Source organism: Pinus tabuliformis, chromosome J (assembly GCF_031772625.1).
Source record: "Pinus tabuliformis cultivar Carrire ecotype Pingquan chromosome J, CPIR1, whole genome shotgun sequence".
NCBI lineage: Eukaryota > Viridiplantae > Streptophyta > Pinopsida > Pinales > Pinaceae > Pinus > Pinus tabuliformis.
Window position 1 is genome coordinate 262,844,697 of NC_142295.1, and position 15,458 is coordinate 262,860,154.

Consider the following 15,458-nt stretch of genomic DNA (forward strand, 5'->3'; position numbering starts at 1 on the left):
ATGAAAAGATCACGACAGCCACAATCAGAAAGTTCAAGATGATGGATAGAGGCATCCTCATGATCTGACGAATCATATAGAGGGGATGACGAAAAACGAGAAATTTCACCCTCTATGTTTCCGAAAAGGGAAGATAAGAGATTGGGCAAATTCAGGAAGAGAGATTTGTCATCTCGCATTCAAATGAAAAACTGGCATTCCATGTGTTTTGTGAATGATCGAAATTAGAAACATCCAAAAATGAATTTTCACAAGATGGACCAGAAATGACAGAATCGTGGAAGATGTCAGGATAAAGCGGACAAGGTACGATCAGAAGGAGGTCATCCTTCACCGCAGATTCTTGTTCAGATTCCCACACATACTCATCAAAAATGATATCGTAGGTTGGTTGTTCAACACCAACTCCATCCAGAACTTGATCCTCGTGAACAAATGAACACAACAAACCAAAATCCGGAGGATCAAAGGGACCGAAGGATGGAGGATGAGGAGATAGCACTTCAACACAACCATCGGAGTTACAGTCCAAATCTGCACAGAAATTTTGAGCAGGTGGGGTAGGAGGAGATGGTGATAAATCAACATGTGGATTCTCAAATTCTCCCACCCCGACCTGCAGATCTAGAGCTGTTTGATGGGAAGGGGACGGAGGGTCACTTTGGACAGCAGCCTTGTCCGTCTCAGATTTAGAAACTCTAACACTGAGGTATGTTGGGAGAGATTTGAAAGATTCTAACTCATGTGGATTCTCAGAAACATGAACAAGATATTGAAATATTTCATCCAAGTATTCCCAATCAATGTCATCGTCAGGAAATTCAAAACAGTAATGTAGAAAACAATCATGAAAATCTTGAAGAGATTCGTCAGGTGATTTTCGATATTTTAAAATTTTGCTATTAAGGGCTTTACGATCATAAAGAACGAAAGCATAGCATGATTCACTAAAAAACTGCTCAAAAGAGTGTATAGAGGTGGCCAGCAATGTGTGACACCATTGCTTTGCGCACCCTTCAAACGTGAGAGCAAACAACCCACAAGCAATATCGTCAGAAGGAATCATGCCTATCACAGAAACCAGCAAAAGTCGCTGCGTGCCTGAGCAAGATTATTCCACCATCGCTATTAAACTTAATTCTAGAGAAGTCATTTAAAATGCTCACCGGCACTTCAAAATATGCAGAGTTAGAAAAACATGTCAGAGTTTTGATTGGGAAGAAGTCATGAAATATGTGCAGAAATTCAAAACAGACTTAAAAGGCTCAGCTTGTCCTTTGGCCCTCCTTCTAGCACCAAAAATGTTGACGGTGTTGGACCCGCCAACATTTAGGGGATCTCCCCGATATGAAGTCCCAACTAGACCTCACACCGTTTGGAGTAGGACTCCTAGCAGTGGGTGGTAATGTAATGCCTTAATCGCGATAGCGCATAGAGGAAAGTATGATAACTTTAGGTGAGAGCAAGTGTGTGACCTTGCAGAGAGTCAAGTGCGATGCATGAAGGTTCTAACACACGGAGGGGAAAAGGAAGTGCGCCCCTTAGAAGCCTGTAATAGTACGCAACTTGAAAGGAACACACGAGCGAAATGACATCACAAGCTAAAATGCATAATAGTCCACAAGTTAAAGTGATGAGTTAATCCAACAACACGCATTCAACAAGATTCGTACAAATGCATACAAAGTAGTTCATAAGCATATGTGTAAGTTAAATAACATACATTGCCAATACAACAAGAATAGTCCTACTATATTAACAACATATGCATGAAAGCGTGTTGGCTCTGATTTTATTATTATAAGTGAAAGTTCCATCCATACATACACCATTGACGACCACTAGCCCCAATAGTGGAACATTATAGTCAAGAACACATGCTCCTCCAAAGAAGTATACTCGCTCTACGTTATGGAGAAGCCAAGGCTCTTCACAATACTCCCAAGCCTTCTCTAAGCCTAAGCCTAGCCAAAAGCTTGGCTCCCAAAAGCCTATTCTATGAGTTATGAGGTTCTATTTATAACAAAGGGTGGGGTGACCCTTGACATTCCCCTTTGTGACTCTTTGACTTCCCTCATGACTCTTCAACTTCTTCACTAAATGACACATTACATTACATGATGACTTTTCATATTCCAATATTGACACTTGGAATTTCACTTACAACATATTTACAAATAATATTACATTTTCCACATGTACCCATATAAGACAAAATAGGCTAGAGACAGCCTAACAAGACACAACACTATGATTCTAGAGTTTGGGGAAAGTCCAGCTCAGCAACCTCCACTTGCTGCTTCTCGGTCACATATCGGTGCCAAGCTTGGTACTATGTGATGGTGTCCCCAAATTGTTTGACGGTGTCTTTCTGAAAGCAAACTCTAGCCTCCATGGCATCTGGGTATATGGTCTTGGAACCTGTGTCCAACTCGTTCTGAAGCATGAGCAGCATGGTCTTGACCTTGACAGGGCCACTGATGTACTTTTGCATGTTGTGTGTGTTCAGCTCCAAGTCTTCCCTGGTGGCTTCTCATCTTAGCTACTCCAAGTACTCATCGATCTCCAGCCAGACTTGGTTCTTGGGTTTAGCATCGGTGAGGGAACCGATTGATGGGATCTGGTGTTTTCTCACCAAGACATCCAAGCTACTATACAATTGCACATATGAGGCATGTGTGTTGCCGATGAATGAGGCGAGCTACTCGTTGTTCTGAATCAACATTCGAACCTTCGCTTTCTCCAGCTCTGCCTGTGGCTTCATCTTCTTTGCTAAGTCGAGCGGGGCCCCTTTGTACCGCATTGTCCACTCTTGTACATGGGTGATGGCAGCATGTATGTTCTTGAGAGTTTGAACAAACTCTTTGCTCCGCTGTTGTAGGCCATGCAAACGGACAACTTTATGCACGGTGACAAATCCATCATAAAGCTTCTGCATGGTATCACCAAGTGTTGATACTTCAACAAGTATCGTTGTCCTCATCTCCCCCAATGCGGAAACTGCATTCTACATTGATGCTCGGAGTTGTTCTGCCTCTTGCCTGGTAGCCTGCAAGTTCTTTGCCAGTTGCTCATTCTCAGTCGTTAGATACTGAACATTTGAGCTTGTTGCTCCTGCATAGGCCAAGTTGGCTTGGGCAATGGCAATTGGATGCTTCCTGGTGTCTGACACTATCACCCTTTCCTTGATGAATGCAGGTGATGTGTGATCATTCGGAAAGTGCTTCCTCCGCGCCTGTACAATCCTCTTCTAGAACTCATCAAATGATAGATTGTACACATCCATGACCAGATCATCATCAAGGAGAACAACATCTCCTTGCTCGCTCGGGGTTGGTTCTGATACTGGAGGTGGTGGAGACTGAGGGATGACCTGTGGTTCTCTCGGCATCAGGTCAATGTCTTCACGCTACAACCCCTGTTCCAACTCCATGTCTGTCACTTCAATCAATTGCTTAATCTGTTGAGAAAGCTCCTGATCCTACATTTGTTCACCCTCTTCCTCAGCTGCTAGTTGTTCTAGCTCATCAACCTGTATTGGAAATGTTTCCTCTATCATCGCGCCTTGCCTTTGTTCTTCTTCCTGCTTCTGCTTCTCTTCTTTTTCTCTCCTCCTCAACTCTTGTTCTTCCTTCAGCTTCTTCTCTGTCTCCTGCAACTTCAATTCTGCTTCCTGCAACCTCTGCTTTTCTCTCTTCCTCCACTTTGCTCTCTTCATCTGTTGTTCCCTCTTTGCTTCCATGACCAAAGCTGCCTTTGCTATAATAGGATCTGCCATCATTTCGCAGCTTTTCTCTCCCTCTAGATCATCAGCGATCTTCCTCTTTCCCTTGTCCTGCATTGGATTGTTGCCTTTTGCTACTGTTGATGTTGCTTCCGGAGTTGTTGTTATCTGTAGAGAAACCTTCCAAGTTCTTGCTATATTGACCGACTCATGGAGTTTGGAGGGAAGGATTGCGCAGTTTTGCTTGACCGAGGTGACTGACTGATTGTGGGAACTACGCAGTCCCCGCAGTCAGTGTGGGAGCTTAATGACTGGAACTGCGCAGTACGCAGTTCAGCCTGGGCCAAGGCTTGGGAGAGACTACGCATTACGTAGTCTCAGTGACCAAGCTGGGAGGCTGGCTCCTAGAACTGTGCAATGCGCAGTTGGATCCAACCCATGCTATGCTCTACGCAATTCTGGAAGCCAAGCCAGAGGTTTGAGTCTCCAGATTGCTCAATGCAAGTTGTGCTGTTAAGACACATACATGGCAAACACAAAGTGTAAATGATAAACATGAGTGTGTCTCTATTATTAACAATGATATACATTTATAGTACATTCACATGACCTTTGGTTTTGTATTCCAAGGTCTCTTGGACTTCCTTAGACTATTCAGCTTCCACACCAACCCTTAGAGGATTAGGTGTCCAACATTCCCCCCCTTAATCCGAAGGGTTATGTATGAGTCCAAGAAGAGAGTTGTAATACAAAATGTGCAAAAATGCATGGCAGCACTAGGCTGAATGTGCTCTCTAAAATGTTGGTATAAGGGAGGTGGTTTAAGGATGACCACCAACACTGGAACGCTTAGTGCAGTTCCCAGAACTCTTCCAAGTCTGGCATGAAGCTCAGGTCTTCTGCTAGAGGAAGTGCTCCTGATGTTTTGAAGAGGGAAACCTTCAACCATGAAAGGGAGGTCTCACCCCGCATAAAAGGGAGAACCTCAACCTGAAAAGAGAGGTCTCAACCTATGATGGTTTAAGGATGACCAACAATTCTGGAATGCTTAATGCAATTCCTGGAACTCTTCCAAAACTAGCAAGAAGTTGAAGTCTTCTGCGAGAGGAAGTGTCCCCAATTATTTGAAGAGGCGTCACCAACTAAAGGCATGCTCAGGGGCATCTTTGTCTCAAGTTACAACTCTGAATCTCGTATGGCAGGTTGTGGCTCAAGCTCACTTGATGTGGCTTTGAAGCTTGTAGATGACCATCATTTCCCCCCTGTCAAATACAAGGTGAGATGATGGAGAAAACTCAACTGCAAGACTGTTCAATACTCTAGAACAAGTTCGGACATATGACTGAAATATCTTCTTGGCTGTTGATGCCCATTGCCAAGAAGCGATCCATCCAAGATGAATCTTTGTTCTTGCAGGAGGTTTGTTTCTGAAGCATCTGTTTGAAGAATGATTGGTTTTATGACAATGCTTACATGGATGAAGATCAAAACAGTGATCTTTCATATGGCCAACTCTATCACTGTGTTGGCATTTCACAATCTGTTGATGTCGCTGTGGAAGAAGGGCAGAATCTAGAACAGATGAAGGTGAACTGTCATGAAGAAATCCAACACTCTGAAACTGGATGGGCTTTGAGTAATCTGGAATATGAAAGGACACCTCCTTATCATATCTAAGACCTGTTCTATGCTTGTTGTGAACAAGCTCTTCCCAGGGTCTGATGACCGACTTGGGAAGTGCAGACTGAATTTCTGCATCTGCATGTACAACTGCTGCTTCATTGGGTACTAAATCTGAATGAACTTCAACAATATTGACTTGTTGTTGATGGGTGGCTGTCTCAATGTTCTAAACAAAAACAGGTTCAGAATGATGTCTATTTTGATGTAGCTCTTCTTGCTAGAATTGAGATTCGAGCTGCAAAAAATCAATTTTCTCATGTGCATTTTGCAGACAAATTTTAATATCAAAAAGTGTATCAAACCTAATTTTTACCATTCCATCAACAGTGGAATGAATTAGGATATTTAACAACTCTAATGTATCATCAATTCTAGCCATTGTCTCAGCAAAGAAATGAAGGCTCAACAATCCTAGTGGAGACTATAGCAAGGCTAGACAAACCCCAACTATTGAAGATTTCAAAAAATGAAGAATATCAATTGTGCATCAAACCATCATTGAATATATAATGCAGGCATAAATGTCTCTTGAATCATTTAGTGATGCCACCCATAGAATTTCCTTCTTCAGTCCTATGCATGAAATAGTTTGGATATCTTGAGTAGTGCGAGATTCACTGCTTTAGTTGATAACTTCAGTTTATTGCATGGAGAAGAAATTACAATGAAGAAATACAACAGAGCTTCTTGTGTAGGAAATCCAACTGCGCTTTGTTTCTTCCCATGAAGTAATTCACATCCCCTCTCAAAAGCCTTTGACCAAGCCTTCTCAACAACTGTAGAGATTAAATTATATGTTTTGATTTGGGTCAACACAAAGTCGAATTTAGAAGAGTCAAGAGTAGCTTGACTCAGCCTGCAAACCCAAATGTACTGTTTGTTAGCTGGCAGAGCCTGTCATGGCTTCAGAAAATAATTAGACTGCAGTTTGTAATCATCCAGACTTCAATGAGCTTTCATGAGACTTCTCAGCGGGCTTGAAGTGGCTTCCCTTTCTTGAGAAATCATTAATGCTTGTACTGAAAAGAATAGGTGTGTATTCCTAACCAAAGCCCTCAAAAAGTTAGAGCATTGGTCATTCATCAAATTGCTTCTTAAATCTTAATGCATGAACAGTGTTCTTTACCACTGTAGCCAAGCTTGCCTTGTGGATAACAGAAAATCTTATGGGCTGCAAGTTGCAACCACGCAGATCCAACTTCAAATTACTGGTGCCTGAAAAATGAACAGCTTACATCTAAATGGGAAGCTAACTATTTCTATAATCGCTAACATGCTATCACACAAGTTTTTATACAAGACTCAATCTTGCAAGCTTGTCTAAATTTAACACAACGAGAGATTTGCACCCAATATACCATGGACAAAAGTTGCAACTAAAACTATGGTTGATACATCCTCAGAGCTTTGGATACTTGACGACGGCAAAATGGACAACATGCTACAGCAGAACAAAGACTCGACGAGGATTGTAGTTCAGGATTTCTTTTGCCTTTGTCCTGGACAACAACACAAGAGCATCCAACCGGCCTCCGAGCTTTTCCCTCTTACAGAAGTTGAGGAGATGAAATGTCGGGCAGTTAAGACTTACCTTCAAAGAATTGGAGACTAAATCAACACTTATGCTTTCAAATTCTTCAACGTTGCATTGAAAACATAATTTCAAACACGCATTCTAGCATTGGTTCAATATAACACCAACTATTTCCCGCGCCAATACGCACAACACCTATCCAACGTACGATAAGAATTGAGGATACCCATATTATTCAATCACACAATAATACAACAGTGAATCGCCACAACAACCAGGGAGTAGGTGATATGGAAACAAAATCACTGGATTTTCAACGCATTTGATAAAATGTATTCAAAGGGGGCCGGTTTCACTTTTGAGAAGGAGTTCTTCCCATGTTTCTCTGTAAATTACGCGGAATACAGAATTGATTAAACTTCTCTTACCATGATGTTGTAGTCCTATCACCATCACCTTCGCGGGACTCGATCCACCGACCTCCTGCGCCTTCCTTCTGACTTCCGCGACTTCTCTTTGTATTCTCAGAGACTTCCAGTCTGCGTGAATGGCACTGTAGGTGGTATCGGATACATTTATAGATTAACGCAGTGACTGTGCATAATTTTGAGGGAACCACAGTTCTGATATATGAATACGCAACACAGTGGTATAGGATGGTCAACGGTGATATATGAGGAGGCACCAAACACAACCGATAACGGTGTGGACAACTTTCACGCAGAGATTTGGGATGTAGATATTAGGTTCATCGCTCAGAGAGTGGAGTATGGGAGCAGCCACAGTTTAAGAAATAAAACGCACCGCAGTGTGAGGGAGCGTTCAACGTGACACTGGAATGTGATAGTGTTATATGGAGGCAGCGTGGTATCACACAGTGCGGGATTCAATACAAGAGTTACAGGAGTACCAGAGAGAAACACTGAGCGACAGAGAATTCCACTGACCAAAATGACCAGACGTTTTGTATTCCTTGACCAATGCATGCCTAAGATACATTCAACCAGCGCTCAAAAAGACCAGGAGACTAGGGTAATTTGTAGACTGTTAAATCTGCAAATTCGCCAAAGAAACGCTCTATTCACCATAAAGAACCTCCCTTTTTTTCTTTTTCTATTTTTGAATAGAAGGTAAATGGTCACAGAACAGTGCGCACAAAAATGACAAGTGCGTTTCTGCAAGACGATGTAATTGTGCAGGGAACGTTTCTTAGAGCTGCTACAAAACTGGGTAGAGATCGCAGCTACAATTTGGCTGACAACATATTCATGAAATGCAAGACTGACATGCATAGAGAGGCCACAACTAGTGGCTCAAATTTGAGCAGGGCAGAAATTCGCCTATAGCTCTGATACCATGTTAAGACACATACATGGCAAACACAAAGTGTAAATGATAAACATGAGTGTGTCTCTATTATTGACAATGATATACATTTATAGTACATTTACATGACCTTTGGTTTCGTATTCCAAGGTCTCTTGGACTTCCTTAGACTATTCAGCTTCTACACCAACCTTAGAGGATTAGGGTCCAACATGTGCAAAGTGAAATCCGAGCAAGGGGACTCAGATCTGCCCAAGGGGAGTGTGAAAAACAAGCGGATCTGAAAGATGGTGTGCAGTTGAGTGCAGATCTGACTAAATTTTGATGCATGCATGTGAAACAAGTGCAGCAATTGATTAAACTGAAGGAAAACGAAGCATGTGAGGAGAGTCACCGCAATGGCGACCGTTGGTGCAAAAACAGGAAAACTCATGTGACACTTGGGAAAGGCAATCTATAACTTGAAACAACACTTCTACAAGCTAAAACAAGTTAAAACACCAACAGTCGTGTAGAGAAACAAGTGAAACAACACTCACACAAGCTAAACAAAAAAAGCGGCAAAAGACGACAAAAGCAAAACTCACCCAAAAAAACGACAACAATCACACCGAAGGCTCCTTGATCTCCTCAGGAATGCCAGAGGTCTAAGATAGAGTGTGCAAATAAGCGCTAGCAACGTCGATTAAATAGATTTGGTCAAGTTAGTGTTTATGACATGCATGCCTAAAATCAAGGAAAAAACGACACTACGCAGAAGTTTCTAAAAATAATGCAAGTGTCTCCTTCGAGATATTAAAAATAGATCCATGTTTTTAGGAATGCTCTTTTGCTTTTTTTGCTCCTTTTTTTTCCGGAAAACTGCCATGCATTGCCCGTAAAGATTGTGTTGTTCTAGGAAGGACAGGGCAACTCTCTGACTCATGCACTGTGCAATTTCTGAGCACAATGAGGTTTGCGCAGTTTCTGGGCTCAGTGCTGGGTTGCCCCTCCATAACTGTGCATTTCCAGAGCTCAAGGCTCACTAGCAGTCAGGACTGCGCAATTCCCAACAGCAAGGCCAGTTGCCCTCAAGAATTGCGCAGTTTTCTGAGGCAAGCCCAGAATTGTTGTTTGACCAAGTCAAGAGATCGGCTTGTGGGTTAGAAAATCAACTAAGTGAACAAACACAAGCCAAAATAAAAAAGGATAAGTCCCAGTTGAAGCACGGATACCTTCAAAACTAGAGACTAACTTGCTCTAACTGAACTACAACTGCCACCTCGTTCTGTAATCAAATTGATGAAGACTCCTATTTAACTGAAGCTCCAACTCTACGAATGTTAACTTGATGATTATTCCAGTAAACTGGAAATAACTCATCTTGACTGAAGTCTAACTCATGAGGACAATTCGAGGCCTTCACTAGCTAAGGCACAAGCCAGAAGACCTTGCTCGCTACATTTTCAACAAAGGAAAGGACTAAACTTTCTTTACTACCTTGTTGGATCATATTTTAAGATTTGCTCATGGTCTAATCAGGTTATATAGACCATCAAGTTAAGATATTTTGGCTAACCTTCAATTATGGCCAGGTACCAGCCCACTTTGTGGGTAGTTGAGGCTCTTAATGAGCTGACCTATGGATAGTAGTGGGTAGTTACACCATTATGATATTTTATTGTAATTTAGAGTAAGGTCAGCCTAGCCTACTCCTTGGGGCTAGCACCTTAACCCTAGTAGGAGTGGTATAAATACACCACATCCTCATTTGTAACATCAATCACATTCAAGTGAAATTAATCATTCTCTTGCCTAAAAGAACCTACACCAATTTGCTCTGCTCGTGTTGCATTCTCTTGAAGTCTTTTGTGGCTCTGGTATTTTCAGTTTGTTTATTGGATTAGAGTTTGTTGGAGAATTCATTCTAGATCCTCTACATTTTACACACCAAAGCAAAAATATTTATTAGGCTGCCTTATTAGTCTTATCAAAAATATTTGTGTACATTTGATAATCTTATAATAATGCTTAGAGCAAGAACAAGAAATAGTTGCAAAATAATGGAGATTCGAGAAAGTAATATCTATGATCGCACTGGACAAAATGATAAAAAGTAGTTCCTTCACGAGCTCCTGATTGGGACCTTGCGAAAACAATGACAGTAATACTCCTGCCAAAGGTCCTTCGTGATCCTCTGTGGCCCTTCATGGCCTTAAGAAAATAACAACAATAATACCCCTGCCAGTCCACCTCGCCATGGCTTAATGCTTTTTCTTGTCGCCACACATTCATTTTATAAGTAGGTTGAGTAGACTGTTTACTCATTGCGATTAGGACATTTCCTTGGCTTCCCATTTGTTGAAAACTGTTGAAGATTTCTTCAAAGCTTTATGAAGAACCCATTTCTACAATTTGGTTCACTGTGAGCTGTTTCCAAATCACAATTACTTTCGGAGCAGGCTGCTTTATTATCACAATTTGCTCTATTGTAGACTGTTTCCAAATCTTGGAGCACAACTATCAAAAATTGATAAGCAGCCAGAGCAGACTTCCCAAGCCACATTGAGAACATGGGTGCCTAATAAAAGCATGAAATTAAGTTTGAACCACGAGCTTTGCCAGCTCAAAATCAATAATGTATAGGGGAATACTTGTTACCACCATTGCACCCACTTTTTAATGTCACCACAATTGTAAGTTTTTCCAACTAAATGATGTTAAAAATGGAAAACAAGAAAAATGCATGCAGAGGGGACTACTTGCTGCCACCATTGCACCCACATTTTAATTTTTCCATGACTGGAAGTTTGCCCATCTAAACCATATTCAAAAGTTTGCCCATCTAAACAATATTCAAAATGCAAAATAAGAAAACTAAATGCACACAGATGGGAATACATACTGCCACCATTGAACCCACTTATGATTGGAAGTATTCCCAACTAAATCATGTTCAAAATGGAAAACAAGAAAACTTATATGCACACGGAGGAGAACACTTGTTGCCACCATTGCACCCACTTTTGAATTTCAGCATTATTAGAAGCTAAAATTAAATGCACTCGGAGGGGAATATTGGCCGATACCATTTTTCACCCACTTTTTAATTTTTCCATGACTGTAAATTTGCCCAACTAAATCGTGTTAAAACAAAAGACAAAAACTTAAATGCCCACAGAGAGGAATACTTGTTGCCACCATTGCACCCACATAATTTGGCCATTGTCAGTTTGCCCGGCTGGATCATGTTCAAAATGGTTGCTGCCACCATTGCACCCACTTTTTTATGTCGTCGTTATTGGAAGTTTGCCCAGCTGAATCATGTTCAAAATGGAGAAAATGAAACCTTAAATGCACACAGGGGAATACTTGTTGCCACCATTGCACCCACTTTTTAATTTTGCCATGATTGTAAGTTTGCCCAGCTAAATCATGTTCAAAATGGAAAACAAGTCAGAGGGGAATACTTACCTGCACCATAGCACCCACTACTTTTAATTTCGCCATGATTGGATGCTTGCCCAACTAAATCACGTTCAAAATATACAACGAGAAAATTTAAATGCACACAGAGGGGAAACTTTGCTGCCACCAAAGTACCCACTTTTTAACTTCGCCATAATTATAATTTTGCCCACCTAGATCATGTTCAAAATGGAAAACCTGCTACCACTATTGCACCCACTATGTAAATTTGCCCAACTAAATCATATTCAAAATGGAAAATAAGATAAGAGGGGAATACCACCATTGCATCTACTTCTTAATTTCGCTACGATTGGAAGTCTGCCCAACTAAATCATGTTCAAATTAGAAAACAAGAAAACTTAAATGCAAAGGGGAGAATCTTTGCTGCCACCACTGCACCCACTTTTTAATTTGGTCATCAGTTTGCCCAGCTGGATCATATTCAAAATGGAAAACAAGACAGAGGAGAATAATTGCTGCCAGCATTGCACCCCGCTTTTAATTTCAACATGATTGTGAGTTTGCCAACTGTATCATTTTCAAAGTGGAGAACAAGAAAACTTAAATGCACACATATGGGAATACTCGCTGCCACTATTGGGCCAACTTTTTAATTCCACCATGATAGTAAGATTGCCCAACCAAATCATGCTCTGAATGGAAAACAAGACAAAGGGGAATACTTTCTGCCACCACTGCACCGACTTTTTAGTTTCGTCATGAATGGAATTTTGCCCAACTAAATTAGGTTCAAAATAGAATACAAGAAATCTTAAATACACATACAAGGGAATATCAATACTTGCTGCTGCCATTGCCCCCACTTTTTAGTTTCGCCATGATTGTAAGTTTCATGTTCAAAATGGAAAACGAGACGGGATATTTGCTGCCACCATTGCAACCACATTTTAATTTCGCTATGATTGTAAGTTTGCGCCTAAATCATGTTCTATGTGGAAACCAAGAAAAACTTCCATGCACACAATCTCAGGGCACAGACAATGCTGTAACCATCATCTTCTACGAACAATCTCCAGGACTGTGAGATGGATAATGAAATTTACCGTTTTTCAAAGATTTCAGTAAGGGGGCATTTCTTGAAAATTATGAAGCAGAAGACATAAACTAGAAAAGGAAAAGCAACAAGAAGAAGAACAGCTTACCTTCTCTGCCAAAGCTTTAGCAAGAGCGACTTGGCCAGTTTCATCAGGCACATTGACACCAGCCCATCCTATCCATCGGGTCTCGATCTGCTTTATGCCCAAGAGGGCGCTGACGAGGCCTCCCGCATTGAGCTCGAGGGACCATGAATGGATGCCCGTTCTCGTGGCAGAGATGGGCAGTCTGTTGGCCACCACCAGCAGGCGATGCTTGGCAGCTCTTCCTCCTCCTTCTGCTGCCGTTGCCCCTGATTTGGGTCGCATCTGTCGCTCTCGGCCGCGTCTCTCCCCTTTGCTTCTGCAACTCTTCGAAGAGGAAGGGCTTGCCCCCTTCTTTCTACTATCACCATTAACATGGCCACAAGACATCCTCTTCCACTTCTAGTTCTTCCTCGTCAACCCACTTCACTCCACTGCACTGCAGTGTAAATGTCTCTCCCCTTCCCTTCCATATACATCCATATGCATCCCAGCGACATATGCATCCATATGCATCCCCTCGACTGTATTTAACGGTTTGCTATAAAATTTGTTGCCGCAAAGTTAAATTTTCCGATCATGTCTTACAGTAAGATGATTGATGACCAGCGATTCGACAGTCAAATTCCATCAGTCTCATTTGAACTGGTCATTTATCGATGAAATTTTTTATGATTTCCAGTTATTTTTCATTAAAACAGAGAGTAAACCCATGTACTTCCCCTGGTTTCAGGGAGTAATCTCAAGGCCCATTAAGCAGATACAAATTCATTTATGAAAGAAATGGGGATGACGTATTTATGTGGTAAAAGTAATTTCACCACGCATTAAATATCTCTGACTGTATAAATGGGTATCGCGTGATCATTTCGTTATAGAAGTAATTCTAAAACATAATAACTATATATTCCATATTTTAATGGATATTCTTGAAGCCAGCGGGATGATATTGGCAATTGCCAATAAAGGTGAATGGCCCTTTTTGTATTTATCTTTAAATATTTTATATTTAAAAAGTAATTTGAAAAGTGAATTAAGAACAAGTAAAAATAGTTTTAATTTTAATATATTTTTTCTTAAAACCAATCAGAGTTTCGAGCAAGTTTGGTTAATGAGTTATATAATAATATATATATATATGAGATTTTTTAGTGAAGAAAAAATTGAATTTTTTTAATTAACACATTTTTGAAATAAAATAATTTAAACATATATATATAAATTAAATGTGATATGTATGAGTGTACTAGAGAGGGTTGAATTCATTTTTGTATTTAAAAGAATAATTTTATTAATTGAAAATTACCATTTTGATAAAGATTTTTTTATTGAATTTTAGTGATGATATTTTTTTTTTAAAGAACATTTTTAAGAAAGATACTTTATGTTCTAGTAACCACTTCTCATAGTGATGATAATGATCACCATTCACTATAACCAACATTAATATATAAAACTTTAAAAAAAAAGAATTAATTGATTTGCTTGAACATTTTAATTTTATATTTGAAAAGATTGGAGAGAGGTTTCCTAAATCTTCATAATTTTAACGAGTTTACAAGTTAGAAAAGTTTGAATTGTTACAACTATATTGTAATTGAAATTTAATGTAGATGTACACAAGACATATCGTACAATTTGAGTTGGCTTAATGGTTAAGAACATATGCTTCTTCGTAAAAGGTTACATGTTCAAATCCAAAGATAAGGTAGAGTGTGTACACCTCTATAGACTATAGTAGTCAAATTGTTGTGCAAAGCAGAAACAAAAAGGTCGAATAAGGGAGTCTCATGCACCAATTTAGTATATAGCTTGACCATGACCTTAAAAATAAATTGTTATTATTACTACTATAAAAATAATTCCAAAATACATTACATATATCAAACATTCTTTTAGCGAATGGAGATGTCCTTGACATAATCAACTTTCGTAATTGGCTAAAGGTTGACTCTGCCATGCTATAAATGTCAATTCACATTAAAGGCAAAAGGAGTGAGTAATGAAGTATTATCACTTCACACTTGTGTGATTTAAATACACATCAATATTTTAAGAGTATTATGCCAATGTGGAGCATAGCCATGAGAAAGTGATGCATTTTACGACCTTGACATAATCAACTTTCGTAATTGGCTAAAGGTTGACTCTACCATGCTATAAATGTCAATTCACATTAAAGGTAAAAGGAGTGAGTAATGAAGTATTATCACTTCACACTTGTGTGATTTAAATACACATCAATATATTAAGAGTAATATGCCAATGTGGAGCATAGCCATGAGAAAGTGATGCATTTTACGAATATTATGTGCCTAAATATGTTTGCTTGTTCAATCTTCCCTTCTCTTCTTTTTTGTGGTCAAAACTATAAAAATGACTTTTGTGTCGTAATGCTTTATAATGCCACTTGCCAAGTACTTACTTCTTATTTTGGAAGAATAAAAAGTACATTAAATAAAGAAAGGTGTCTTGGAAATGTTTTTACAACTATAAAAACCTTAGTGCTTTATAATGCTACTTTCCAAGTACTCTACTTCTTATTGTTGAATAATAGAAAGTTAGATACATCAAATAATGAATGGTGTTTTGGAAATGTTTT

At 39.8% G+C, this 15,458-nt stretch overlaps 1 protein-coding gene across 1 annotated transcript in view; it reads right to left on the reverse strand.

Moving 5' to 3' along the window:
- The window catches only part of LOC149226776 (alpha,alpha-trehalose-phosphate synthase [UDP-forming] 1-like), a 68,256-nt gene extending 54,874 nt beyond the window's left edge, over positions 1-13,382 (reverse strand). The window contains exon 1 of the mRNA XM_089375366.1: positions 12,881-13,382. Coding sequence (XP_089231492.1) covers positions 12,881-13,246 — 366 coding nt within the window. The 5' untranslated portion in view covers positions 13,247-13,382. The remainder of the gene's footprint in view (positions 1-12,880) is intronic.
- Between the last annotated feature and the right edge of the window lie 2,076 nt (positions 13,383-15,458).